Source organism: Podarcis filfolensis (genome assembly GCF_964270895.1).
Source record: "Podarcis filfolensis genome assembly, chromosome: 8".
NCBI classification, from domain to species: Eukaryota; Metazoa; Chordata; class Lepidosauria; order Squamata; family Lacertidae; genus Podarcis; species Podarcis filfolensis.
Genome location: NC_139611.1, coordinates 60091023 through 60117622, shown reverse-complemented (window position 1 = coordinate 60117622; position 26600 = coordinate 60091023). Strand labels below are relative to the sequence as shown.

General features: G+C 44.5%; 1 protein-coding gene across 2 annotated transcripts; it reads right to left on the bottom strand.

Annotated features, from left to right (window-relative positions):
- Positions 1–3142: 3142 nt before the first annotated feature.
- LOC310767938 (uncharacterized protein C1orf94) lies at positions 3143–26600 on the bottom strand. 2 transcript variants are annotated; one of them, XM_083625546.1, is made up of 6 exons: positions 26204–26600; positions 19440–20113; positions 17919–18088; positions 6078–6152; positions 4284–4468; positions 3143–3395 (listed from the first exon to the last, which is right to left on the bottom strand). In XM_083625546.1, exons 1-6 carry the CDS (start codon positions 26479–26481, stop codon positions 3320–3322), a joined length of 1458 nt encoding a protein of 485 aa, XP_083481672.1. In that variant the 5' UTR covers positions 26482–26600; the 3' UTR covers positions 3143–3319. The 2 variants fall into 2 exon arrangements, with proteins under 2 accessions (XP_083481672.1, XP_083481673.1); XM_083625547.1 differs by having other exon boundaries at positions 4321–4468.

The following is a 26600-nucleotide window of genomic DNA, read 5'->3' as shown; positions in this document are numbered from 1 at the left end:
GTGAAATGGTGATAGGGAAGGGCTGTGGCCCAGCAAGAGAGCACATGATTTGTGTGCAGAGTCAATCCTCAGAAAGTCTAAGGAGGAGTGGTTCCTGCTTAAAATCCTGGAGAGCTGCTGCAAGCTAATATGGACAATACTGAGCTAGATGGACCAATGGTCTGACTTGGTATTAGTTAAGATTCCTATATTCCTTACAGTACAGTCTGAGCCTGGGTGAACAGGCGATACCCCAGAATGCTAAACAGTGTGATTGGAGGCTCGGTGGTTGCTCAGCAAATAAGTAGGCACAGAGAGGCAATAGAGCGTTTGAAAGCTGCAGCTTTGAACAAATGCTCTCCTTATCCCACTCTTACCGCTCCTTGAGATAAGAGCTCCTGAATCTTGACTGTTTAAACAAGCAATCTGCAGTGGTAAATGAGATTCAAAAATAATAAGGTGGTAGCTAGAAAGTAGGTTCCCAACTATTACTGGCGGTGTCTTTAAAATTCATCCATTTTCACATTCCCTCTAAAATAGCATTTTTATGCAGTCTGAAATTGCATTTTTTTCTTTTATTTTAAACAGGACTCTGGTCTAGATAGAGCATGGGCCTGATCCAGCAGGGATCTTCTCCTTACATACGTTCTGCCTGTGACAGGGCCCTGGGTGGCATCCTGTCCAAGACAGACTCTCAAGTCAGTCCTGGCTGCTATAGACACCTGTCCTAAAGGATGCAGCGGTGTAATCTGATCCTGCCAGAGTCCCAAGCTTACACAGCTTTGCAGGTTTGATGCACCCTAAGTTCTCATGACTGTGGGCCAGAAAGCGAGCCATGTGACCACAGAAGGAAATGTGGAAATGAACACAGCTCTGCTAAGTGGTTTTCAGTCTGTCCTGCCGTTTGATAGATGAGAGTTTTTATTGGACGCTCTAACTTAATGAACTCCTATGTGGTAAAAGTAATTCAATAACAAATCAGATTCCTAGTTTGTCATCAGCCCTTTGCTAAAGGAGAAGCCGAGGTGGAGGAGGGATGTAATTTGACTTGATGATTGCTTTATCTCATTACTTAAATTGTGTTAGGAATCCCGGAGAATAATGGGTAGTTGTGAAAAATTCCCCCAGTATTCTGAAGCAAAACCCAGTCATCATCTCCTTCACAACCTCCACACCAGCACACATTATGGAAACATCAGCCACTGGTTCCACTGTGTTCCCTGGACATCTGTCCGCAACAGTGACTTATAGGCAGCAAGACCAAGGTGCATTCGGACATGGGCAGGTCCGGCCCAAGACATTTTGGCACCTGAGACAAACCACAAAATGGTGCTGCCCTCCCTGCCAGAGAAGAAGGAGTGAGTGAAGATCTATATCTTGGGGCTGGGGGTTAAAGGTCTACATCAGGATCTGCTACCCCTGTGGATCCTGCTGCCTGAGACCTTCACCTCACCTAGCCTCATGGGTGGGCTGGCCCTGAACATAGGGAATACTGCATTCATTTATAATAATAATAGTAATTTTATTATTTGTACCCTGCTCATCTGACTGGTGTTACTCCAACCACTCAAAATAATGCCTCAAAATTCACACTTTACCAAATTTTGTGATGCAGCTCTCCAGTCAAGCCAAATGTAAACAAAAACACATGCATTGTGATAAAGTGTGCATAAAAGTACAATACTAGTGAAAATAACATACAAAAATGCATTATATTAGGGGAAATCACTTTGCAAATTGTCTACATTTACTAAAATGCACACCCCACTATTTGTCAAAGTCTTTTTCTATAACAACCCTTCCAGGCACTGTGTTTGGTGTGTGTGTTGGGGGGATGGTCTTCTCACTATCCCTCTACTGGGTTTTGCCTGCTGAGTGGTGACACAGGATAGGGCCTTCTCTGATGTGGCTCCCCAGCTTTTGAATTCCTTTCTCTTGGAGAGAACGACAGCAGAGACCTTAACCGATTTCCACCACCAAAAAAAATAATTTCCATTCTCCCAGGCACTGATGGTTAACCAGCGAGAGCTGCCATTGTTATTGGTCATTGAACTGCTACAGCAATGTTTCAATTTTTATTGGTTGTTCCATTTAAAAGTCATTTTAATTGGGTTGCTTCTGTGTTGGAAACTGTCCCGGGGTTTACTGATGTAATGGATAATGGTCGATAAAAACTGGCAAATAAAAAAAAAATGCAGACAAATTTTTGTGAGGACTAAAAAAAAAAAATCAAACTGGTGTGGCAGTGTGGCAAATTAAATTAAAGACTGGAAAAAAGAAACTAAGATTAATTAAAGTTAGCAGATATTACTCTGAAGTTCCCTTGTTTGGCATGAGATGGTCACCCACAGATTGACTTTCAGCCTAATATTTGTCAGCTCAGCAACTAAAGAGCTGCTGTATGTTCCAGTGCTGACAGAAACACAGAATGCCACGCCAAAGACAAAACAAAGAACCAGGGGATCATTCCCCCCCCCCCCGGTAAACAAGCATTAAAACAAAACAAAACTGTTTTTTCTCAGCCCTCATTTTTTTCTTTGAAGGTGAGGCTTGGGTGTCAAAGACATGTCTGCCCACCATGCACAACTTTTAAAAGTTACAAAAATGGGAGAAAGGGAAGAAGCCCTCCTACCTCCATTGTTACATCTTTCCTTTAAAAGTGTTTTAAGATAATGTCATCAAAAGCCCTGAAATGGCACAAATTCCCTTTCTCTCCATTTCAGGATTTACCCTAAATCTGGAATGGGGAACCCTGCAGCCCTCCAGATGTTCCTTAGACTCCAACTCCCATCAGCCCCAGTCAGAATAGCCAATGGTCAGAGATGATGGGACTTGTAACCCACCAATATGAGAGGGCCTGCAAGTTCCCTAGCTCTGCTGCAAATGATAACCCATAAACTCAGGTCAGCAGTCAAACAGTTAATCTCACTTTGAACATTGGCTAAAAGATATCACTTCTATTTAAAACAAAAACAAAAACACAGTGGGATCCTTTATTCATCAGCCATCTTTATTACAGCAAAATTCAACTTTAAACAGTTTCAATAAACTTTTTATTATTATTATTATCTTTCATTTCAAAAAATAAAAAACAAGTTTCTTAAAAGTACCTGAGTGTTTCATCCATTTCTGCTAAACAAATTTCTGGTTTTTTTTTTCCACCCAGATGAACTTGCTAGCCTATTTGCCCTGAATTTACACTGTTTGCTGTTTGGAATCAAATTATTTTAACTTTGTTCCAAAATGTTCAAACAGAAATAAAAAAGCCCAAGGATTTCATACTGCTCCCAAAATGTTCCTTTCTCAAAAAAACCTCACCCTAAAAACAGTGCTGGCAGATCTAAAAACTGTTGCCACCTCCATTGGAAGAGAAGTAAGGGTTGGTCCTTACAGGTCCAGCAGTAGTAGATGTGAACCTGAGAGTAAAATAAACAGATTGAGCTCAGCCTCCCTGAATAACTACCACTATTTTATTTTTTCTATTGTATGCTGCCCCCTCTTCCAGTTCATGAACATGTCTGGATCCTGAAATCATCACCTATGGGGATTCTAAAGATACAGATAGGGCTCTGTTTCTTCAGCAATTCTAGGGAATGCAGATTTGCTATTGGTACAGATTTTCCCGCCAAATCTTGCAGTGATGGCCGCTGCCCTCCTTTCCTTCTCCAGCATACTTTCCCAAAGTACTCTGATAATGAAAGGGTGGCAAGGGAGCCAGGGAGCCACACGGTGCCCTCCAGATGTTGCTTGACACCCCAACTCCCACCAGCATAGCCAACAGTCAGGGTCCATGGATGATGGGAGTTGTAGTCCAACAATATCTGGAGAGTGCCACATTATGCTTTAAAAGTTACCCCAAAGCATGGAAATGTAAAAAAAACCTTCCCTGTCCATTTTAAGGCCCCTTCACTATTTCCCAAAATGTGTTTAAGAAAGGAAGAAGCCCTTCTGTCATCAAAATCCTCCTTCCAAAATTGGCATGAATTACTTTATGCCACCCTCTTCTCCCCATTTCAGGATTTTCCCTACATGTATCTTCATAATTCATCCTAAACGCACCCCTGACCCCCAAAGAGGAAGAGGAAGAGGAAGAGGAAGAAGAGGAGGAGGAGGAGGAGGAGGAGGAGGAGGAGGAGGAGGAGGAGGAAGAAGAAGAAGAAGAAGAAGAAGAAGAAGAAGAAGAAGAAGAAGAAGAGAGCGAATCCTGAAATGGAGAGAAAGGAAACTATCCCTAAACATGCAAATTGATTTCCACCTTTGACTATTCTGCACTTATGCACGGCCACTACAAAGCACAGACTCACCCATAGGAAGGAGAAAATGGATACTGTGGACCATCACCTGCCATTGCTGGGGGATCACGTACGCTGCTGGATGGCTTGGTCGGGTTCCTCTGCTGATATGAGTAACCTGGCTGAACCAGTGGGATGTAGCTGAGCACAGGTGTGTAAGGTGAGCGGAAGATTTGCTGTGGATTGTAAGGAGTGACCTAAAGAATCAGGAGGGAAAGAGGAATGGAAAGGGATGATGCTTTGGGGGAAGCGGAAATTTTTTAGAGTTCACAATGGCTTGAATAGACACACCAGCATTAATGGCATGACTGACTTAGGCCATTGATTTCAATGGGTCTACTCTGAGTAGAATTTCCTTGGCTACAACTCAATGTCTTAAATTGTTATACCTGTTCAAAATGGGGCTGAGATCACAAAAATCAGCATTATTTATGGAGGGGGGCATGTCCGAGGCAACAGCCACTACATAAAGGGGTGGCATATCTTGGTTCACCACCTGAGAGATCTCACCAGAAGCCACTGCCACTTCTCCTACAGTGGCAGAGGCAGCAAGGTAGGCAAGGTGTTCATGGGGCTGCTGCCTCTTGGGTTTCTGCCGCGCAAGGTATATTTATGCTGCCTCTTGATTGCCTAACTTGGCCTTGATCTTCCCACTTTGAGAAAGCTCCCTTCTCTCCCTCATCATCCTCTCCCTCTCAACTTACCTAGAAAATCCATATGGATTCTAAACTTGCCAAACATCTTGAGCCCCTGCTTTTTGCCCTGCTCCAGCAGAATAGTCTGCAAACTATGTACAACTCAGTCTCTCTTATTGATAAAAAATCATCTTCCCAAGCTGGCCATACTTGATCTCCTCCACTTGTTAATATTGCCTAGGTAAAGGTAAAGGGATCCCTGACCATTAGGTCCAGTTGTGACCGACTCTGGGGTTGCGGTGCTCATCTCGCTTTATTGGCCGAGGGAGTTGGAGTACAGCTTCCGGGTCATGTGGCCAGCATGACTAAGCCGTTTCTGGCGAACCAGAGCAGCGCACAGAAACGCCGTTTACCTTCCCGCCAGAGTGGTACCTATTTATCTACTTGCACTTTGACATGCTTTCGAACTGCTAGGTTGGCAGGAGCAGGGACCGAGCAATGGGAGCTCACCCTGTCGCAGGGATTTGAACCTCCAACCTTCTGATCAGCAAGTCCTAGGCTCCGTGGTTTAACCCACAGCGCCACCCTAGGTCTACTTTAGAGAGAATTCACAGCAGGAGGAGCCCAGAATTGGATTCCTAGCCGTGTCACTGAGGTGGGCAGAGGAAAATGGAGGAGGAAGAGAAATGGCCTGCTTAAGCCCCTATCAATGTATAGCATTTTGGAAGGGGGATTAAACCATTAACTCCATGTGACAATTCCAGAGAACAAATATGGGACTTAGGTCAATCCTTCTGCCCTTGACAGCCATCTAGCTCCAAGGTAGCAGTGAAGCTTGGACTAACCAAGGCCAGATGACGTTATGCCAAAGCATAATAACCCCACACTTTCCACGGCATATCCCCATCACTTTCCTTATTGCAAAAAATCTAACCATTTGGGGAAGCAGTTTTGTTGCACAAGACCTCCCAACCAAGTATAACTGCGCAACCCAAATTTGCTGTTATGTGATTGAATCCCACCCCAATATGGTGACATTCTGGAAGCACCAAAAGGCTGCAAGAGATGGACTTGCTTAAAGCCACTGAAAGCTGAAACCATATTCTTCCTCCCCATGCCCAGCAAATCAACAGCCTCTATACTGATTCATGCTAGAGGACTTATGCCATACCTGTCTGGAATAGCATCCCAACTGAGGATGTAGCGTCTGCTGGTATGGGATCCGTGCTCTTTGCTGATACAAACTCTGTTAAAAATACACAAGGCAGGAAGTGACCATTGTAGGCCTCAACCTATTATTCTTATGATTATGATTAACCAATTAATTTTGGATCTCACTCCAGTGGTAATCTGTGTTCTGATATTACATGCTGATCTGAGGACCTCACCGTCGTATCTTATATGAGTGGGCAATTCCTTTTTTGCTTTTTAATTTGCTACTCATACAAATTTGAATAAATCTGCATCTTGCCAGACTTTAAGACAGGTGCTTTTTTAAGAAACTGAGGGAATAATAGAATCATAGAATCGTAGAATTATAGAATTGGGTTATCTAGTCCAACCCTTTGCAATGCAGGAATCACAACTGGTAAAGGATGGTCTATTCCAGTGTCAACTGGAATCCTTGTGCCCTTATCCTTGCCTCACAGTGCAAATCTATACATACTTACTCAAATTAAGCTTTACTGTGTTTAATGGTCCTTACTCCTAGGTAGGGATCATGGAGAAATTTAATTATGTTTGCATTTAAAGACAAACTAACCTAATTTGAGCTTTTCAAAAACCACACAGGGACTGAACATAGCCATCCTTCGACATTTCCACTTTTCTAAATTTTACCATGTTCCCCAGTCAAGTCATGTGCCCCAAAATGCATATACTAGAGTAAAATGTCCAGTAAAATTAGTAAAAATAGCATACAGAATTACATTTTATTAGGGGGCATTATGCTGCAAAAAATGTGTATATCATTCAAAAATGCATATAGATGCATACAGTATATTAGGAGAGATTCACACTGAAATGCTGACGAATTCTCATGAGAATGCATCTTAAAAAAATCTCAAACTGATGTGGAAATATGGAAAACTGAGCTTCTGACTGGGAAAAGAAGAAACTAGAGAAACTGAAATTGACAGATTCACCCATTCCTACTTCTAGGTAAGCATGTATAGGATTGCAGAAGGTACCACCTTAATAGTAAGGATGGGCAGATCAGTCTGTTTTTAGTCTGTGTCAATTTTGCACCTATTTATTCATAAACCCATTCTGTCCTGTTTTTGCATTAATCTGTGATTCCGGCCCCCCCCCCCAAATCAACATGACAATTTAAATAGGTCATATTACAAACTTATTTAGCTACGTATTCTTTCTTAACATAGACATTTTAAAGTGTGTTTTATCCTAAAATATGCATTGTGGGGAATTTTTTGGTATTTCTTTTGAGCTAAAAATATTCAGTGCAATCCTAACTATGTCTACTCAGAAGTCAGGCCTACTCAATTCAGTGAAGCTTACTCCCAGGTTATTTGGGTTAGGATTGCAGCCTGTATCACAAAATTCAGAGAAGTGATCTGTACATTCCCAATCCACACATGAGTCTGGCAGGTGTGAGTCAGGTTAGTTCACAATGGAATGCGTAGATATCATATTCAAGAAGCTTCACTACCTGCTAGATGGAAAGGACATCTTTTCTTCCCCATTCTGTACAACAGTAATACACCAAAACCACAACAGCCACCAAAGGTGAGCAACGTGCCCTTAACTTCCAATTATCCAAGATAAATTTCCCCCTCTGATTAAACCAAAGCTTTAATTAATATATAAATGGAAGGAATTAAGGATTTTACCTATTATTATGGCTACTGCTGTGTCAGGGAACTGCCATCGGAAGAACAGGAAAGGAAAGGGCTCACAGAGGTTGGGAGAGACTTATCAGCTGAGGAGGGAACCAGCAGGGGGAGAGAAGGAGCTCCAAGGGAAAGTGAGTCGGAGGCATGGCTCAGAGACACTTCCAGCGAAAACAGTGGGGAGGTTTCAGGACCTCCTATAGGGACACCCACTCCTCGCCGGAAACTGTCGCGCCGAGAGTCCAGGAGGCGCGTTTCCGTTAAGGAGCTTTTATGCTGGAGGAAATTCCGTAAACGCCCACTGTCGGATTCTACCAGCGACTGACGGTGCCATGCTTAAGGAGCTCCGTTACAGACAGAGGTTTGTGGACTTAGCCAAACTCTGAGGGACTAAGAATTTCGCGCACAAGCAGCTCATCATCCCATCACAGCAATCCGACAGTCCCTGAAAGCAGCTTGTGCAGAGAGGCATCATGAGTAACCCAGCCGGAACCGGAGAAGCAGGAGGAGCTGGAGCGGGTCCAAGCCTGGAAGAAAGGTACCGGGTGTTGGAGGTCCAGCTAGCGCTGCAAACGGCGAGGCTCGAGGAGAGGAGGGCGCAGGATGCAGAAAAGGCAAAAGGCTCCCCACTGGCAAGAAAGATGCCAGGATTGGTGCAGAAGTTTGGGGGGGATCCCAGGAACTATCAAGCCTTTAGGACAGAGATGCAGTATGCTCTCAATCTGCAGTTTGACAACTTTCCAGACGAGGAATCGCGAGTGGCGTTTGTGGTTGGCCATCTCGAAGGGGGGGCGAGAGATTGGGTTAGACCCCTGATGGCAGGGAATAATGACGTCCTGAGGGACACGAGGAAGTTTTTTCGCGCCATGGACCTGATGTTTTCCAGCGACATTGAGCAGGGAGTGGTGCGCAGACAGTTGATGGCTTGTAAACAGGGGAGCCGATCTGTCCGTGAGTACTGGACTGAGTTTACCATGTTGATACATAAATTGGGGTGGGATCTATCGGCGGAACCCATTCAAATGCTTTTCGAAGATGGGCTTTCTTCGGCGGTGAAAGATGAACTTTCCCGGGTGCCCAGGGCGGAGTCTATGGACCAGCTGACCAAATCGGCGCTGACCATTGGAGCGCGCCAGGAGGCGAGAGCCTTGGAGAAGCAGGAAGGGAAAGGGGAGCGTTGGAGGGATTTCCGCATTCCAGAGATTCCGGAGCCAACCTTCCCGCCAGGAGAGCCGATGGAAATTGGAACAGCGCGCGCGCACGCAGTTTCAAATCCCAGTGAAGGGCGGAAGAAGGAGGGGAAGAGCGCCAAGAAATGTTATCTCTGCCAGCAGCCAGGTCACTTTGCCAGAGTCTGTCCACAAAGAAAGGAATGGCAAGGGATGGCGGGAGCTGTTGGGGGAAAGGAGGAGGAAGTCCAGGAGCAAGTAAAAGCCAACGCCTGGCTGCCACCTTCAGGGCACAGCAGCCAGGCCAAGGAGCAGTAAAAGTGCCCACGCCGGAACCTCCAAGACCAGCCCTATGATAGAGGTGTTGCTAGAGCTGCCAAACGGACACCCACTAAAGATAAAGGCGCTATTGGACTCAGGCAGCTCCTGTAATTTTATGAGTAAGGAGTTTGCAGCTGAACACCAGATACAGACAATCCCTTTAAATAACCCCTTGCAGGTGACCACGATCGATGGGAGGGAGCTGTTGGGAGGAGAAGTTAGCCTACAGACCGTCCCAATGGTAATGAGGGTGGCCAGGCACACCGAAAGAATAGCGTTCAATGTGGCCACCTTGGGAGGGGCTCCCATCATTTTGGGAATGAGCTGGCTGGCGTTGCATGATCCGCTAGTGGGCTGGCATCAGAGAGTGGTCTCCTTTGGGTCAGCACATTGCATAGAGCACTGCAAAGAGGGGAAGGCTCCGGTAGGGGCAAAGGCCTTTCTAGCAGGGACGGAAGTAACGGACAAAGGGAAGGTGCCCAAACAATACGCTGACCTGAGCAATGTATTCAGCGAAAGGGAAGCAGATAAACTACCACCGCATAGAGCCTTTGACTGCCAAATCAATCTAGTCCCTGGGGCCCAGCTCCCAGTGGGCAAGCTGTATGCCATGTCAGACAGGGAAATGCAGGAGTTAAGGGAGTTTATTGATAAAAACCTGAAGCGGGGTTTCATCAGAGAGTCCAGAGCGGTGGGGGGCAGCCCAGTGTTTTGTGTGGACAAAAAAAACACGGATAAACCGAGACTTGTAGTGGACTACCGGGCCCTAAATGCAGTGTCGGAACCAGTGGCTTTCCCTATGCCCAGAATTGATGACATTTTGACCAGGGTGAGGAAGGGAAAGATTTTTACTAAACTGGACCTGAGGGGGGCATACAACCTGATACGGATAAGGAAGGGGGATGAATGGAAAACCACCATGCTCACCCCTTTGGGGGCTTTTGAATATCTCGTTATGCCCTTCGGATTACAAGCAGGCTCAGCATGTTTTCAATCGTTCATGAACCACGTCCTGGGACCTCTGCTCTACAAGAATTGCGTGGCCTTCCTAGATGATGTGTTAGTATATTCAGAGAATGAGGAGCAGCATGTAAAGGACGTCAGGGAGGTGTTGAGCCAACTGCAAGCAAACCAGCTGTGGGTGAAATTGGAGAAGTGTCAGTTTCACACCAAGGAGGTGGAATTCCTGGGGTACCGCTTGTCAGACAAGGGATTAGCCATGGATCCAGGTAAGGTCCAGGCGGTGCTGGAATGGAAGACACCGAAAACGAAAAGAGATGTGCAAAGATTCTTAGGGTTTGGCAACTTTTATCGTAAGTTCATCAAGAACTTTGCCCACTTAACGGCTCCCATTACGGACTGTCTCAGCAGCAAGATGAAATTTGTTTGGACGGTGGAGGCGGAGCAAGCATTTGAAGAATTGAAAAGGGCATTCGCTTCGGAAGAACAGCTCCTGCATGTGGATTTACAAAAATCAATGAGAGTGGAAACTGATGCATCAGACCGGGCGGTGGGGGCGGTGCTTCTTCAGCCGGGAAAGGGTAAGTCGGAGTGGAGACCGTGTGCTTTCTTCTCGCGTAAGCTAAACAAATCCGAGAGGAACTACACGGTATATGACCGAGAACTACTCGCCATTCACGAAGCGTTCCGGAGATGGAGACACTTACTAATTGGTGCACAACATAAAGTGCAAGTGTGCACGGACCACAAGAATTTAGAGTATTGGAGAACGGCACGAGTGCTCAACCAACGACAAGTGAGATGGGCCCAGGAGTTCTCCAAATTTCATTTTGAAATTTGCTATGTGCCAGGTCCAGAAAACGTCAGGGCGGACGCTCTCTCACGCAAACCTGAATATTTGGAGGGGGAGGGAGCACCCGAAGAGAGACATATCATCCCAGAGGACCGCTGGGTGTGTGGGGCGGCATTGGTGGGGCAAAGGGAACTGGTAGAGGGAACGGAGAATGATGAATACGCCCAGAATAAGCTCAGATGTCTAAGGAGAGAGGGAGAAAACCCCGGGGGTTTTGAAGAAAGAAACGGGGCATTGCATTACAAAGGGGCTATATATATACCCGAAGGGGAATTGAGAGGGAGAGTACTTAAACAGCTGCACGACAACCCCACAGCGGGGCATTTTGGGCAACACAAGACCATGTGGTTGGTTACCAGGGAATTTTGGTGGCCCAAGGTGAGGGAAGATGTACGGGAGTATGTAAGAGGGTGTGACCAATGCCAGCGAGCCAAAGGAGAAAGGCGGGCGCCGGCGGGGTTATTAGAACCGTTACCCACACCAGAACGGCCATGGGAGGCGGTATCGATAGATTTTATGACTGATCTGCTGAAATCCAAGGGCAAAACAGCCATACTGGTCGTAGTAGACCTGTTAACTAAGACGTGCCACTTTGTAGCTTGCTCACATGCAGTCACGGCGGAAGAGACAGCGAAATTGTTTGTAGAACATATCTTTAGGCTGCATGGCGCCCCCTTGAGGGTGGTCTCAGACAGAGGTAAACAATTCACGTCCAGTTTCTAGAGGAAGCTCATGAGCTTACTGCACGTAGAGGTCAATTTTTCGACTGCCCGGCACCCTGAAACCAACGGGCAGGCGGAAAGAGCAAACGGTATCCTCCAACAATACCTGAGGTGTTATGTCAATGACAGAGAGAACGATTGGGTCGAAAAGTTGGCGCTGGCGGAATTTGCCTACAATAATGCGGAGAATGTGTCCACCGGGATGAGCCCCTTTTTGGCTAATTATGGGTGCCACCCCAGGGCATTTCCAGGGGGAGGAGGGGAGAGATGGAGCGTCCCGGCCGCCGAACATTTTGTAGAAGAAATGGAAGCGATCCATCGTCAACTCCAACTCAACTTAGAAAGGGCCAAAGAAGAATATAAGAGGCAGGCAGACAAGAACAGAAGGGAAGGTGAAACCATAAGGGTGGGGGATCAGGTGTGGCTGTCAACCCAAGGGTTGCCGTTCAAGGGGGGTTGCAAGAAATTGAGACCCAAAAGATTGGGACCATTTGAGGTCATTCAACAGGTCAACCCAGTGGCTTTCAGACTCCGGTTACCGAACCACATGAAAATGCACCCAGTATTCCACAGGTCATTACTGTCACCGTATAGGGGGGGGGGAAGTGAAGGGGTTTCCACACGGGGACCAGTCTTAGAAGAGAGGGAAAGCAGCAACCATGTGGCGGAAATCATCGACTCCAGGTGGAAGGGTAATCAGGTGGAGTATTTGGTAGCGTGGGAAGGGGAACCGGAGTCGGAAAACACCTGGGTGACGGCAGAGGAGGTCAAGGATGAGATCTTGATCGAAACGTTTCATCAAAGGTTCCCCAGGAAGCCTCAGTCAGTAGCGAGGTTCCGGAGGGAGTACTTTTGCACCACCGACGAGGAGGAGGAACTGGAAGGATTTACGGAATCGGAGTTGGAAGAAGGAATAGAATCTGATGAGGAGGAGTACTTAGAAACCAGAAACAGCAACCGGTGGAGGGAAATGTTCGAGACTTCGGAAGAGGAGGGAGGTTCTTTCAGGGGTTTTGCTCCCTCGCCGCCCGCAGAGGAAGGGAGGGGAGGGGGTGAAGGGGGCCCTGGAGGGGAGGTGGATGTCAGGGAACTGCCATCGGAAGAACAGGAAGGGAAAGGGCTCACAGAGGTTGGGAGAGACTTATCAGCTGAGGAGGGAACCAGCAGGGGGAGAGAAGGAGCTCCAAGGGAAAGTGAGTCGGAGGGATGGCTCAGAGACACTTCCAGCGAAAACAGTGGGGAGGTTTCAGGACCTCCTATAGGGACACCCACTCCTCGCCGGAAACTGTCGCGCCGAGAGTCCAGGAGGCGCGTTTCCGTTAAGGAGCTTTTATGCTGGAGGAAATTCCGTAAATGCCCACTGTCGGATTCTACCAGCGACTGACGGAGCCATGCTTAAGAGCTCCGTTGCAGACAGAGGTTTGTGGACTTAGCCAAACTCTGAGGGACTAAGAATTTCGCGCACAAGCAGCTCATCATCCCATCACATGCTGCTATCCTTTCCCCCCAGCTGTGGCTGCTGCCCATTGGGACTGGTAGCACAGTAGGCAGAGAGGTCAATAGCAGATGCAGTCAGAACCAATGATAGGCAAAGTCCACTATTTCTAATTTTGTCCCCATCCTCTTCCCTGCTGAGTTCCCCAAGGGCAACACTGGGTCTAAGATGGAGGAAGCTGAGAGAGGGCAATCTGAGGTGGGTTGGGCAGTGCCCCATTAGCCTTAACGGATCAACCTCCGCTGCTTATTTCTGTGCTATGTATAGAAAATTAAATAAACATGGCAGTGATTTATATTTCTCAAGTCATGTTGACTTTTAATTTGGGAGGGATCATCAGTAGACACATTGGGAAATCATTATGTAGACATGAGATAATAGGAATCATTATTATTGTCATTGCAGTAATTGCTGGGGCTCCCCAGGTTGCTGCAGCTTGGATCTCTGCCCTGTATTTTCTGCAGTGCTAAATTGGGAGGGAGAATAGACATGGCATTCTCCTGTCCATTTTCTCCTTGCCTAGAGTGCTGCAGGGAACAACCGGAGCTTTAAAGATAGCAGGGGAAAGTCCATGTTGCATTGTGCCATCACACAAGTTACTGTCATGATATTGTTGTTTAGCTGTTTAGTTGTGTCCAACTCTTCGTGACCCCATGGACCAGAGCACGCTAGGCACTCCTGTCTTCCATTGTCTCCCGCAGTTTGGTCAAACTCATGCTGGTAGCTTCGGGAACACTGTCCAGCCATCTCGTCCTCTGTCGTCCCCTTCTCCTTGGGCCCTCCATCTTTCTCAACATCAGGGTCTTTTCTGGGGAGTCTTCTCTTCTCATGAGGTGGCCAAAGTATTGGAGCCTCAGCTTCAGGATCTGTCCTTCCAGTGAGCACTCAGGGTTGATTTCCTTCAGAATGGATAGGTTTGATCTTCTTGCAGTCCATGGGACTCTCAAGAGTCTCCTCCAGCACCATGGTATCATGATATTTATATGGAATTCTATCTTCCCTTCTATAGACACTCCAATCCAGGGCACATACATTCCCCACTGGATCGGGAATCAAACCTGTACATCTCTTTCTTTCTTTCTTTCTTTCTTTCTTTCTTTCTTTCTTTCTTATTTATTTTCCATAATTTAAAAACATCAACCATAAAAACATTTACTACTATGCTAAACCCTGACCCCTACACTGAACATAAGGATCTCCTGATGAGATGGTATCTGCAGGAGGTCTTCTACCACAGAGCACAGTGGTTGATTGGGTATATAAGGGATAATTTGATCATTAGGTGTCCTGGTGCCAAGTTGTATAGGGCTTTGTACACTAGTACTAATACCTTGAACTTAGCCTGGCAGCTAATTCGCAGCTAGTGTAATTCTTTTAGCAACAGCCTGATATGATGGTGATAGTCTGCCCCAGTGAGAAGTTGAGCCACTACTTTTTGCACTAGCTGCAGCTACAGGGCCAACTGCAGGGGCAGCCTCGTATACAGCACATTGTACCGCTCCAACCTGGAGGTTACAATGCCAAGTCAACAGTGGTCAAGCAGGCTATCCCCATGTAGAAACAGCTGTAGTTGTCTTACCAACCAAAGCTTATAAAAGGCATGGTTCACCACTGAAGTCACATTAGCCTCTGGTGCCAGAGATGGTCAACAAGACAAGTATTCAAATTTTTGGAAGTTGAATCACCACCTCATTCAAGATGGCCAGAACTACTCCATGCTGCAAGAGTGTGCTAGCCATGCACTGGATCCATTGGTTTCTGAAAACTACCACCCAGTGTCAAATACCTCATTTGGGGAAGGTGATCAAGAGGACCATGTTAGGACAGTTGCAAACACACCTGGATAAAACAGATAATCTTTACCCAATCTGGGTTCTGGCCTGGTTCTGCAGCTGAATCAGACTTGGTCATGCTGATGGATGAATTTCATCAAAAGGATGTGTGTGTGTGTGTGTGTGTGTGTGTGTGTGGTGCTTTTATTATTACTTAATCTCTCAATGGCTTTTGATACCATTGCCCATGGTATCCTCCTGAGCTACCTTGATGAGACAGGTATTGAAGGGTATTGAAACCATGAGGTTACAGCGGATGTTGCCCTGGACATCTCAATGCTGTAAATGTGAGGCCAAGATTGCTACAGAGATGAGAGACAGGACCCTCAAAGTGCCTTTCAAATAACACACAAAAGGCTTCCAATTGGTCTAAAACTCTATTCACTGGAGATGATGTTTATAGGCCCTGGACAATACAGAAAAGCTCCGCGGGATGGCTACTTGAGGATGTGATGAAAGCAGAGAAGTGACCCATCTTCCCTGTCCTCAATACCATGTGATAAACATGATTGTGCTGTTTAACTCATGTTGGGTCAGCTTCCCAGTGCATCTTTTGCTACTTGCACTCAGTTGTCCAGCCTGTTTCATCATCCTTAGTGCTCTGATACGCGAAGGTGCAGAACTGGTTCTGCAGTGCTAGAGGAGACACTTGGGTACCCCCTGTCCAGAGCTCAATGCATCTCCCCATTCTACAGTGAAACAAGGGTCTCAACAGGATTGTGTGTTCACTGAAAAAACTCTGAGAGCATTCAGGAATCCTTCCATGTCTAGACCACACCTTCCTCCAATTGTAGCAAAAGACTTAACTGAACACACCCAATTATTTCTGCTCTTTCACACAAGGTGTGTCTCCAAGGTCCTCTGTTATTACTAGTGGCCTCCTCTGAATCAGTTCCCCTGTCAACATACACCATGAATGGGCATCTTCATGATTTTCAGGTCCTCTCCAGCATCCTGAAAACTTGAACACGTGGAGATCAGGAACTGCTTCAGTGTTCCCTGTGCCACTGAGACTCCTGCCCTCTCTGACTCACTGCCTCTTATGCTTCACACAGCCTCCCAGAATGCCTGTGTGGTGCTACTAAAGATGGAGGAGAAATTTGGTTTGCATTTTAATGCGAACCTACCTAGTTCGCGCTTACTGCAAAACTGCTGTCCTTCACTTCAGTTTGAACTTCTCTTGAATTTTGTAATAGTTCACCAACCAAAAAATGGGCACAAAAACACATGTTTTAGGGAGGAGTATGCATAAATATGCATATATTAGTGAAAATTACATATAAAATACATTATACTACCGAGTAGCATGTGTTTATGAGAAATGAGCACTAAAATGCCACTGAATATTCATTAAGATTTCTTTCTTTTCTTTTTTACATTGCAAACTGATGTAGAAATATGATGAACTGAACTTAAGATTGGGAAAATCAGAAAATGAGAGAAACTGAAACTGGCAGATCCATCGATCCCTAGATGTACTTCACATTGCTCTAAAAATGCCCATAATGTCCCACAATTCCCCACAATGTCTTGGGCACAACTCCCCAAATCCCCATGCCTTGATGCAACTATGTCTGCAACTAAGGCCAAATTCACACCATACATTTACAGCACCATGACACCAGTTTAAACAGTCATGGGTTTCCCCAAAGAATTCTGGGAGCTGTAATTTGTTAAGGGTGCTAAGAGTTGTTAAGGGTCCCCTATTCCCCTTACAGAGCTACAATTCCCAGAGTTCCCTGAGAAGAGGGATTAATTGCTAAACCACTTAGGAAATGGTAGCTCTGGGGAAAGGGATAGGGGTCTCCTGACAACTTTCTGCACCCTTAATGAGCTGCAGCTCCCAGTGTTATTTGGGGAAAGCCTTGGCTGCTTAAGGTGTATGGTGTGGATGTGGCCTAAATCTAAATAAGCTGATAACCAAAACCCTATTTAGGCACTCAGATAGAAATTGTGATGGCAAAAAGCATGCAGGGGCTGAGGGCACATAAACTCTGGTCTGAAGGGGTTTTGGAATTGCATTATTTCCTCCAAATTCACTATAAAACCTCCACCCAGGTAGGAACCGTAATAAAGTTCCTGATTGTAGGAAGGTTTCTAAACATGTCCAACTGAGCGTGCATAGAAGCCTCTTTCAGACCCTCCCACTCAGCATTCCATTGGAGCAGGTACACCTGGCACAGATGGGGACACTAGAGGCAGGATGGGTGTGCATGCCCTATACCTGCTTGGTCTCCTCATGCTTCCAGAAAGAACACAGAGTTGGGCTCCAAACTAAATATGTGATGAAATCAAATATTCTTTCCCTGTTAACCACTGCCTCCCCTTCCCTCCCTGTTGTCTCTTGTGTGTCAAATTTTATACTGTAAATTCCTTGAGGGAGGGACCTATCTTCTTGCACCAGGCAACTGATGGCAGCATCAGCATCTGGGAAGGAGATACCACAAACTAGAATTCATCTGATCATGAAAATCAGATGAGCATGGATGAGCCAATCCCAGGCCATGGCCCTCCTTATGACTCAAGCATTTGTTGCAGATGCCTTCAGTCTGGATTCTTCATTGAAGGAATCCATAGTTAGGTTTTCTGGGCTTCCAAACTGTCTAGAAGCCCTCTTAATTTCGATTAATTGCCACCCTTCCAAATTTGGTCTTGGTCTGAATCTTGACACTTCAGGCTTGCTTGCCTGTTGGTGTTTCTAAATCTGAGTTATGCAACCTCATAGCTCTTTCTTTCCTCCTCACTGCCAGCCTCATTCAGTTTTGGAGCTCTTTCCACACCCCATTCATAAGGGCTCGGGTCATTCATTACCTGATACTGTGGGAAGCTGGAGTGGTTTGGGAAAACAGGAGGTGGAGGGTAGTTAAGGCTAAGCCACATTGGCTGTTTTAATGAGGTGGCCGTCGAGTTCGTCGGGAATCGTGGGGTGAAAACATTACCACTGTATTTAAGGTTGTTCTTATCAATGGCTGTAGAGGTTGCTGTGGAAAATACAAAACAGAGTTAGGCACCATCAATGGGGGCTGTTTGATAGAACTCTTAACATTTTAATTATATGTATATTTGCCTCATATCTGGCATTGGTCAGGAATTCTAGGAAACCAAAGCAATTAGCACAGTTTTGAAATCAGTGCTTCAAATCAGTGCAGGGTTGAAAGGCTGAGTCCACTATCTTGACCCCAACGGCATTCAGTTGTATCCTGTACAAAATCAGTTGTATCCTGAACAAAAACCTGTTCTTTGATCTTAGGAGCCATCAATGCAAAATTTGATTATGGTAGCTTAAGAGGTATCCAAATGTATAGTGAGCAAACAACTTTCTAAAATAGATAGTAGACCTCTATGAAACAGAGCATTTTTGCAGCTGAAAGAGAGGGCCACTGTTGTTGTAATAAATAAGAAGAAGAACAACAATAACAGTAGTAGTAGTAGTCAGAACACTGGTCTACCAAGTTCACTACTGTGTTCTCTGACTGCTAGTGGTTCTCCAGGGGGTCTTTCTCAGCCATCCTTGGAGATGCCAGAGATTGAACTCAGGACCTTTTGCATACAAAACTTGTGCTTTGCCAATGAGTTACTGCAGTTGCTCTGAACCGAAGGAACAATAAAAGGAACAATAAAAGAAGGTAATTGATGAGGATCCTCTGTCAACCCTAATCCCTGACCCCAAGGTATTATACAAGCCTGGCTGTGCCTTTCCTGTCCACAGCTCAGAGCTGACAACCCCCCCTACTAGAAGTGACCCACCCTCAGTAAAACTGAAGATTGAGCAAGGATGGGCACCTATTTCATATAGACTTTGACTGCAAAATAAACAGGAACTCCTGGGGTGCCAAAGGAAAGAGGATAACAGGAGGAGTGAGTAACAGGAGTTCTCTCAACTGACTCATCTGTTTTAACCAGAATGCTACATAATAACATACGAAGGGCCCCACTGAATCAGAACTATGGCTCATCTAGTCTAGCATCTTGTTTCCTACTGTGACCAATCAGATGCTTTTGGAAGCCCACTGGCAGGACAACTAATATTCAGTAGCATTCTGCCTTGGAACATGCAGGCTCTATATAGCCAGCATGAGCCGTAACCATTTATAGACTGATCTTTCTCCATACACTTGTCTGATACCCTTTTAAAGCCTTCACTACATCTTTTGGCAGATAATTCCGTAGATGAATATATGTGAACATGTCTTTCCCGAATCTCCTATCAATCAATTTCATAAAACAATGATGATAGGGAAAGCATTTTTCTCTGCACATGTTCACCACACACCTTGGGTTCCTTTCCCTTCATCATTCTCGAATAATCACTAGTTAGCCCACGACCCTTACCATTATTTTGACAGAGCCCATCAGCAACTAGTTCAGGGTCAGTTTTTGAGCAGATCTTGGCAAATACTGGGAGCTGTTTCTTTTGCACAGATCCTTGACTTTCCATGACTGCCATTATTGGGGATGGCCTTGTTACATTGTCTTTGTGGGCTGCAGATCCAAAGACATTGTTCTGCAGTAGTAGGTCCTTGATAAACTTGGTTTCTTCTGTCACCGTTTTGGCGTCCAGAGTCTTGGTGGCCTCAACACGTTTGAGTGGGAACTGCGCCAAAAGCTTGGCAATCTGAGTGTTGGAACCCATCATATTACTGTTTCCACTTTCTGTACTTTTGGCATTCTTGTAGATTAATTTTGCAGGGAGCAAGATCCCTGTGACAGTGGACTTAGTGGACAGCTGGACATCACATATAGACCTCAGTTTCACTTCCCTTTTGTTTCCAGTGAGTGCTCTGTAGACGTTTTCCATTGTATCCCTCTCATCTAACATCTGGTCTCCATCAGAGGGCATTGTGAGGTGGTTGTTTGCTGGGGCCTGACACGAAGCAGCTGGGGTGGCCTTCTCATCTTCAGATCTTTGCATCTCTAGTTCAGTTGCATTCTCTTGTGTAAGGCTCAAATACTCTTGCTCAACCAGCATGGATATTTCATCTTTACAAATGCTGTTTTCCAAAGATCTATGTGAAACAGAGAAAGAACCATTTATGTAGGATTGCACAAATTGGATAAGAAGAAGGGCTGTTGCCTAGTGATAGAGCACATGCATTTCATGAAAATCCTTGACATCAGTATGTGGGTTTAGGAAAGACCCCTCTCTGAAACCTTGAAAGCTATGGGCTTTTGTCAGCATGGACAATACTGAGCTAGGTAGACCAGCTCCCTTTGATCATAGAAAAGGCAACTACCAGTGTAGTTAAATAGAAAACAAATCCTTTCTTCAACCAAGTTTGATTGGGGGTAGTATAAAAATGTTAAAACCAAACAAACAAAAATATTCTACATATTATATTTATACATCACCATTCAGCCATATAGGATCCTAAAGAGGCTTGTCCAGAAATGCAAGACTATTCACAATTACATCAATTAAAATACTAAAGTAAGGGTCCCTTCAGACATCCTTTTATTGAGCATTCACGATAATTTCTGCTCCTTGTGGTATTGAGACAGTTATTTGCAAAGGATGGGGGGAGTGTGTGAAAAACTAATACTCAATGGAAATAGGCTGATTTGTTGGTCATCAATTCCCACCTGCATTTTTCCTGAAGAACTGTTCGGGTCCTGCAATCATTCCTTGATAATACTTGAAAAGCCTCCATGGGCTTTATGACTACTTGCAAGGAATGTTTACCAAACCCAGATGGCAGACCTCCTCTCCTGCTCATCATTCTACCCCTTTGCAACTAACCTTTGTAAAAGGCAGCAAACTTACTGGTGGTAGGAGAAAGCCTTTGACTGTGATCCAGACAGGCCTGTTACCCTGGCTGCCCAATGGATCTAAAAGTTGAAGCATCATTTTCTGCTGGGATCAGCGGATTTGTAGGAAATATTGCTACCCCCTCAACTCGCACTACTATTAGGGATTAAAGAAGACATTGTTTCCCATTCTGTCCTGTATTTGTTGCATGCAGCGCTGTCTCCATGCTGCTGCAGTTTGCCTTCTGCCCAAAATTACATCCATCATCTTACTTTCTGCTGTGGTGAAATTACAAAAATCACATAATTAAATACACAAATACCAGAAGTCTCATGGTCATTAAGTTGTTCCATCGCATTCATTTCAATGCAAAGGAAACACAAGGCAAAGTGTGGGAGGATGTAATCAATTACATATCCTTTGCAAACTGAAAGCAACAACAGTGAATACCAATCATATATGCTGGACTGATTCCCATTCCAGACAAGGGATGAATAAGCAAACATTGACAATTTCTTCTCTTGTTGCTGCTTTTGTCAGAATTCTCTGACATCCCTGGTTACTCCAGAGCTTTGATATTATTTGGAAATATAACAAACAGGGGTGAAAAGAATGATGTGGCAAGTGAAGTGAAGGTGCACTGTAGAAAAGAGACAAAAGAATAACTAAAGCAAGGGAGTCCATTCCCATGCTACAAAAGAGGGCCACAAAGATTAAGCCTTTGCTTTTATGCTGTCTGAGAAACCGAGGAAGAAGCCACAGTAAGAGTTTGTACAACTGCACCATCTGGCAACACAAACAAGAACTTTGTTTGGATTGCCAATCCAGCTTGATCACTCATTACCGATTGCCATTAACAGCATAAATGTAGTTTGTTTGTTTTTTACTTACTTTGTTACAGGCTCTGAGGATGGAACAGCTGGTGTTATAAACATGCACTATGTATGTACTTATCTATACATATAAATATTGTGTCAAATTTCTTTGTAAACTGCATATTACTTAATTATCCTCTAATTATGGCATCACTGTGTAATTAGAGCAGCCTTTATTATTTTATAAATTGAACCAATCTTCCATTCCCTTTCCTTTAGAGCATCTCTGAAATGTTGCTGGGTTGTTGTTTTTTAATTCAGTGATCTTTTTTCGGTATATATCTCCTGCAATTGATGCAAAAGACTGAAATACACCCCTGATCATTAACCAGAGAAATTAACCCACCAGACTCCTGGGTGGTCTGATGTGACTGTCAAAACGGCTAGTTGTCTCCATTCCTCCTTTGCCTCTTGGGTTGTGATGATAGTCGGATAAACGTCAGTACATAGGAAACTGGAACTGGCCAAGGGACACCAATTGTTGAATCACTGCTCAAATTGCAGGGGCATGGTGAGGATGTCTGAGAACGCCAAGGAAAATGGAAACAAAGGTGGAAATTGCTGGTGTTTGTTCATTTGTTCCATGTCTGGAACGAGAATCAATCCAGTCAATATGAGCGATATTTGGTGTACTTGTTAATTTCAGTCTGCAAACAACAAATAATTGATCGTGTTCCTCCTTCCCCGTTCACATTGTTTCCTTGGTATTGAAATGAATGGGGTGGTATAACATAACGACAATGTATTTTATGTAGTTAATTACTCAAGTTACATAATTTTGCCATAAAAATAGACAGTGAGACATATAATGCAGTTTGTAAGAACATAGGAAGAGCCTGCTGGATCAGGCCAATGGCTTATCTAGTCCAGCTTCCTGTTCTTGCAATGGCCAACCAGATGCCTGCGGGAAACCATCAAGCAAAACATGAGCACAAGAGCATTTGCCCCCTCACAGTTTCTAGCAGCTGACACTTGGAAGCACTGCTGCTTCCATTGCTGCTGGTAGCCACTGATAGCCCTCTCCTCCATGAATTTGTCTAAACCCCTTTTAAAGCCATCCAAGTTGGTGGCTAAACCCAGATACACTATGTCAACAGCTTGTAACTCTATCAAAATAAATAAATAAATAAATAAATGAGATTTGTCTAGCATGGCTTGTTTTTGAGAAGCCCATGCTGGGTCTTAGTGATCCTAGCAGCCGTCTCTAAGTGCTCACAGATTGACTGCTTAATTATCTGTTCTCAGACTTTTCCTGGTATTGACATTCAGCTGACCAGTTGGTAGTTGCTTAGGTCTTCTGCCTCCCCTTTTGGAAAATGGGGACAACATCTGCCTGACTTGTCTATTCAAGTCAACACCTGACCAAAATCCTTATACAGCTAATAGATAGTAACAAAATTGATGTAAGCCTGTACTCAAAATGGATAAAATTGCAAAAAAATAGTATAATATCAATTTCACTTCTCTACTAACATCAAAGTTTGTTCAAAATCCAATAAACAACAACAAATTTAGTCATATATATATATATATATATATATATATATATATACACACACACACCTCGGGTTAAGAACTTTGCTTCAGGATGAGAACAGAAATTGTGGCAGCAGCGGGAGGCCCCATTAGCTAAAGTGGTACCTCAGGTTAAGAACAGTTTCAGGTTAAGAACGGACCTCCAGAATGAATTAAGTTCTTAACCCGAGGTACCACTGTATATGCTGCTTTCATTATTTGATGTTTCAAAATATTCTTGTTTAAAATTATTTGATATTAACATTGTCACTCTGGATATATTTTTTTTATTTGAAATTGAAAAGTGAGCTCCAAGTAGCCTAGATAAATGAACTCGATTTGGGACTGCCGTTCTCTGCTACTAGCACCTATATCTCTCAGTGCCTCATTTTGTCCTGAAAACCTCCAGAAGGAGACACAACCCAGAAGACTAGCTTGGTTCTCCCTCCTCATGTGACTTCTGCAAGGCAGTGGGGCTTGTCTTGAAACTGCAGAAACTTGAGAAATTTCATATCACCTTTCGGGGACTGTTTCTGATGAGGGAGAAAAAATTAGGCATGACACAAGCCAAACTGTGCGTGTGGTGTGTGTGAATTCTGGTCAGCTTCTGCTGAGGCATGTGATTAAATCTCACTCAATAAAGTGAAGAGAATTTTGATCTTGTCATTTTAAATTCTCTTGACCATGGAAGCAGAAGCCTCCATGACAAACACCTTTGATTCATTAGAGTCTTCCTAAAGGGCACAGTTTTGTTGTTGTTCTTTGCATCCTGCTGCTGCCCTGTTTAGATCTCTGCCTACACTTGCCTGCCAAGGATGGAAGGTGTCTGTTCAATTTGTCATCTGCTGCAACATTTTGGGCCAAGATTATACCTTCTGCCCTTTTGCTTGATCCACGGCCTTTAATTATTTTAACATATTGACTTATGCAAATAGGATGCTCCAAGTCCAATTTGAAAGGGCTCTGGAATCTTTTGAACAAACAACAAAGATTTGCCTTCCTGGTCTGGGGTATTTTCTTTTGCTTAGTGTTATTTTGTAACCACAAAGGGATGAGAATTAGGAGAATTCTATCACAGTGTCAACATTATTTTTCATTACATTAAGGCTGAGAGATGCCATAATTTAACATCATGAATCCCTTCTGGCCCCAACTTGTTATCCCTTCCTCACTGAGACTAAAGTACAACCTTTTCCCAAACTTTTGATATTGAGGACACAGTTTAAAACTAGAGGCACACACTCAAAAAAAGATGTATGTACCTCTGCACTCATCTTCCTTGTAACTGAATGGCAGCCTAGTTATTGTTGCCCCACTCTTTGTTCAGTCAGTGAGAGTTCAGTGGTGGACAATACTTTCTGGGCAGTGAGGCTCCTACTTCTGGGCAGGGCTAGTGTCCAAGCTGATGGGCCCCATGGCACTGACTATCCTGCAAGACCTGCTCCCTGATTTGTCTGGTGTATTTTCAAACCAGGACAGTTGCTAGTTGCCACTAATCAATTCACATGCTTACAAAATTGCCTATAATCTTCCTACTTTGGCAGCGTCCTAGAGAATGAAAATATAAATATAAATTCCTCCTTCTCCCTTTCTCTTTTCTACCTTCCCCCTTGACATCTCCTCACCAATGGAGGCTTTGGTAAAACACCCCCTTGCCAAATCTGGCATTTCAGAAAAGTAGATCTTTTTAGTCACTACCTTTGAAACTCATTTTCGTTTTTAACATCTGGATGCTTCCTTTCATCTTTCCCCTTGAAATCTTTCAATTTTAAAAATATAAATGCACAAGCAACTATGGGGACTTGTGGTTGTTTCCAGTATCACAGATGTAGGCTTATATCACAAGGAGACAATTTTTACAGTGGGGAAAAAAGATGTTCTATTTATTCTGCACCTTCTCTTTTAATATGGTATTGAAGCCCTCTCATAGTGTGGTCAGATTTCACCCTAAAAGAGATTTGAGTCTAAATGTGCAGCCAATCTGAATTCCACACGCCTACTTTTGAAATCCTCTTGGGGTTTGACTGTTTTAGATCTCTGGAGGAGAGTTCTAAAGTTGAGGATTAGCAGCTAAGCATACCTTCCCATATGCATAGGAACATAGGAAGTAGTTTTATACTGAGTAGGACCACTGGTCCTTCTAGCTCACTATTGTCTATGCTGACTTGCAGTGGCTCTCCAGGGTTTCCCAGCCAGGGAGTCTCTCCCAGACTGACCTGGAGATGCCAGGGGTTGAATCTGGGATGTTCTGCATTCAAGACAGATGCTCTACCACAGATCTATGGCCCTTCTAACATGCCTTTGCCACATGGCAGCGGTGGCCAACTGTCAAATCTCAGCAGCCCCCAGCTAACACGGCCTCCAAGGAAGATGGCAGTTGTATTCCAACAACTTCTGGAGACCCAACGTTAACCACCCCTGTTGTATGGTCTTGGCAGATGGAGAACACAAAACACTTAATGTCCAAAAATATGAGAATGTGTGGCATCCTTCCTACAGCAATAATTTTGGGCCAAGAAGTGTTACTGGTCCAGGGTGCCTGTGGTTATGACAAGGCACTCAACAGATGCTCAATATTTACTTTCCACTCTGTTATTAATGCATGGTTCTCTAGCATTCAAAGAGGTCCTTGGATTGAATGCTCACAGGTCCAGGCTCAAAGTTAGACTGAGAACAATTTGAAGAGGTTTTGACCACAAAAATTGCAGTTGGGTGCATGGAAGAAGATTGTCCTTGGGGCATGTGAAGCCCATGGGGACTGATTAGGGCATTATACAATTAAATAAATGAATTACATAAACACTTTCCCATTATTTCAGATTAACCACTATGAAATATATTCTCCAAGACTCCAGTTTCAGCTAGCTAGGTAGAGCTTCTATTGATTTGTGAGTTAGGAAAGATTCCTCCTCTCCTTTTTGTTTGGTTTTGTTGAGGTGTTTTGTTTTTTAAACACTCACTCTTTTTGGGAGCTGCTGGTGGTACTACTGCTATCTTCTCTGAGAGCCTCTGAAGATGTGACAGGATGACAGCTAAGTTGGAGAAGCGGTGATGAGGATCTTGGTTGGAGTTCCTCAGGGAGGCCTTGGACTCTTTTCCAGATCTCATGGCAGGCTTTGTCCAAGCTGTCCTGGGGAGTGTTGTGATGGATCCAGATGTGTCTTGGAAAAGGGCCTAGGGGGAAAGGACCTTTAGGGTTGACTGTTGAACACTGAAGGCTGCTCCTACCAGTCAGCATCCTGCCTTGTACAATAAAGAACAGGGGAATTAAAAATTAAAAACAGGAGAGCTGCCTAGACACCTTTGGGTAGTGTGTTTTATTTTTATTTTATTTTTTTTTAAAAGGTGGCATAGAAT

Coding starts and splice junctions, on each gene's coding strand:
- LOC310767938 (XM_083625546.1), bottom strand. CDS start 26,481: ATGCTGACTGGTAGGAGCAGCCTTCAGTGTTCAACAGTCAACCCTAAA. Junction 18,089..19,439: donor TGGGCTCTGTCAAAATAATG/GTAAGGGTCGTG, acceptor TATTTTCCACAG/CAACCTCTACAGCCATTGAT. Junction 6,153..17,918: donor CCAGCTTCCCACAGTATCAG/GTAATGAATGAC, acceptor TATTTTTAACAG/AGTTTGTATCAGCAAAGAGC.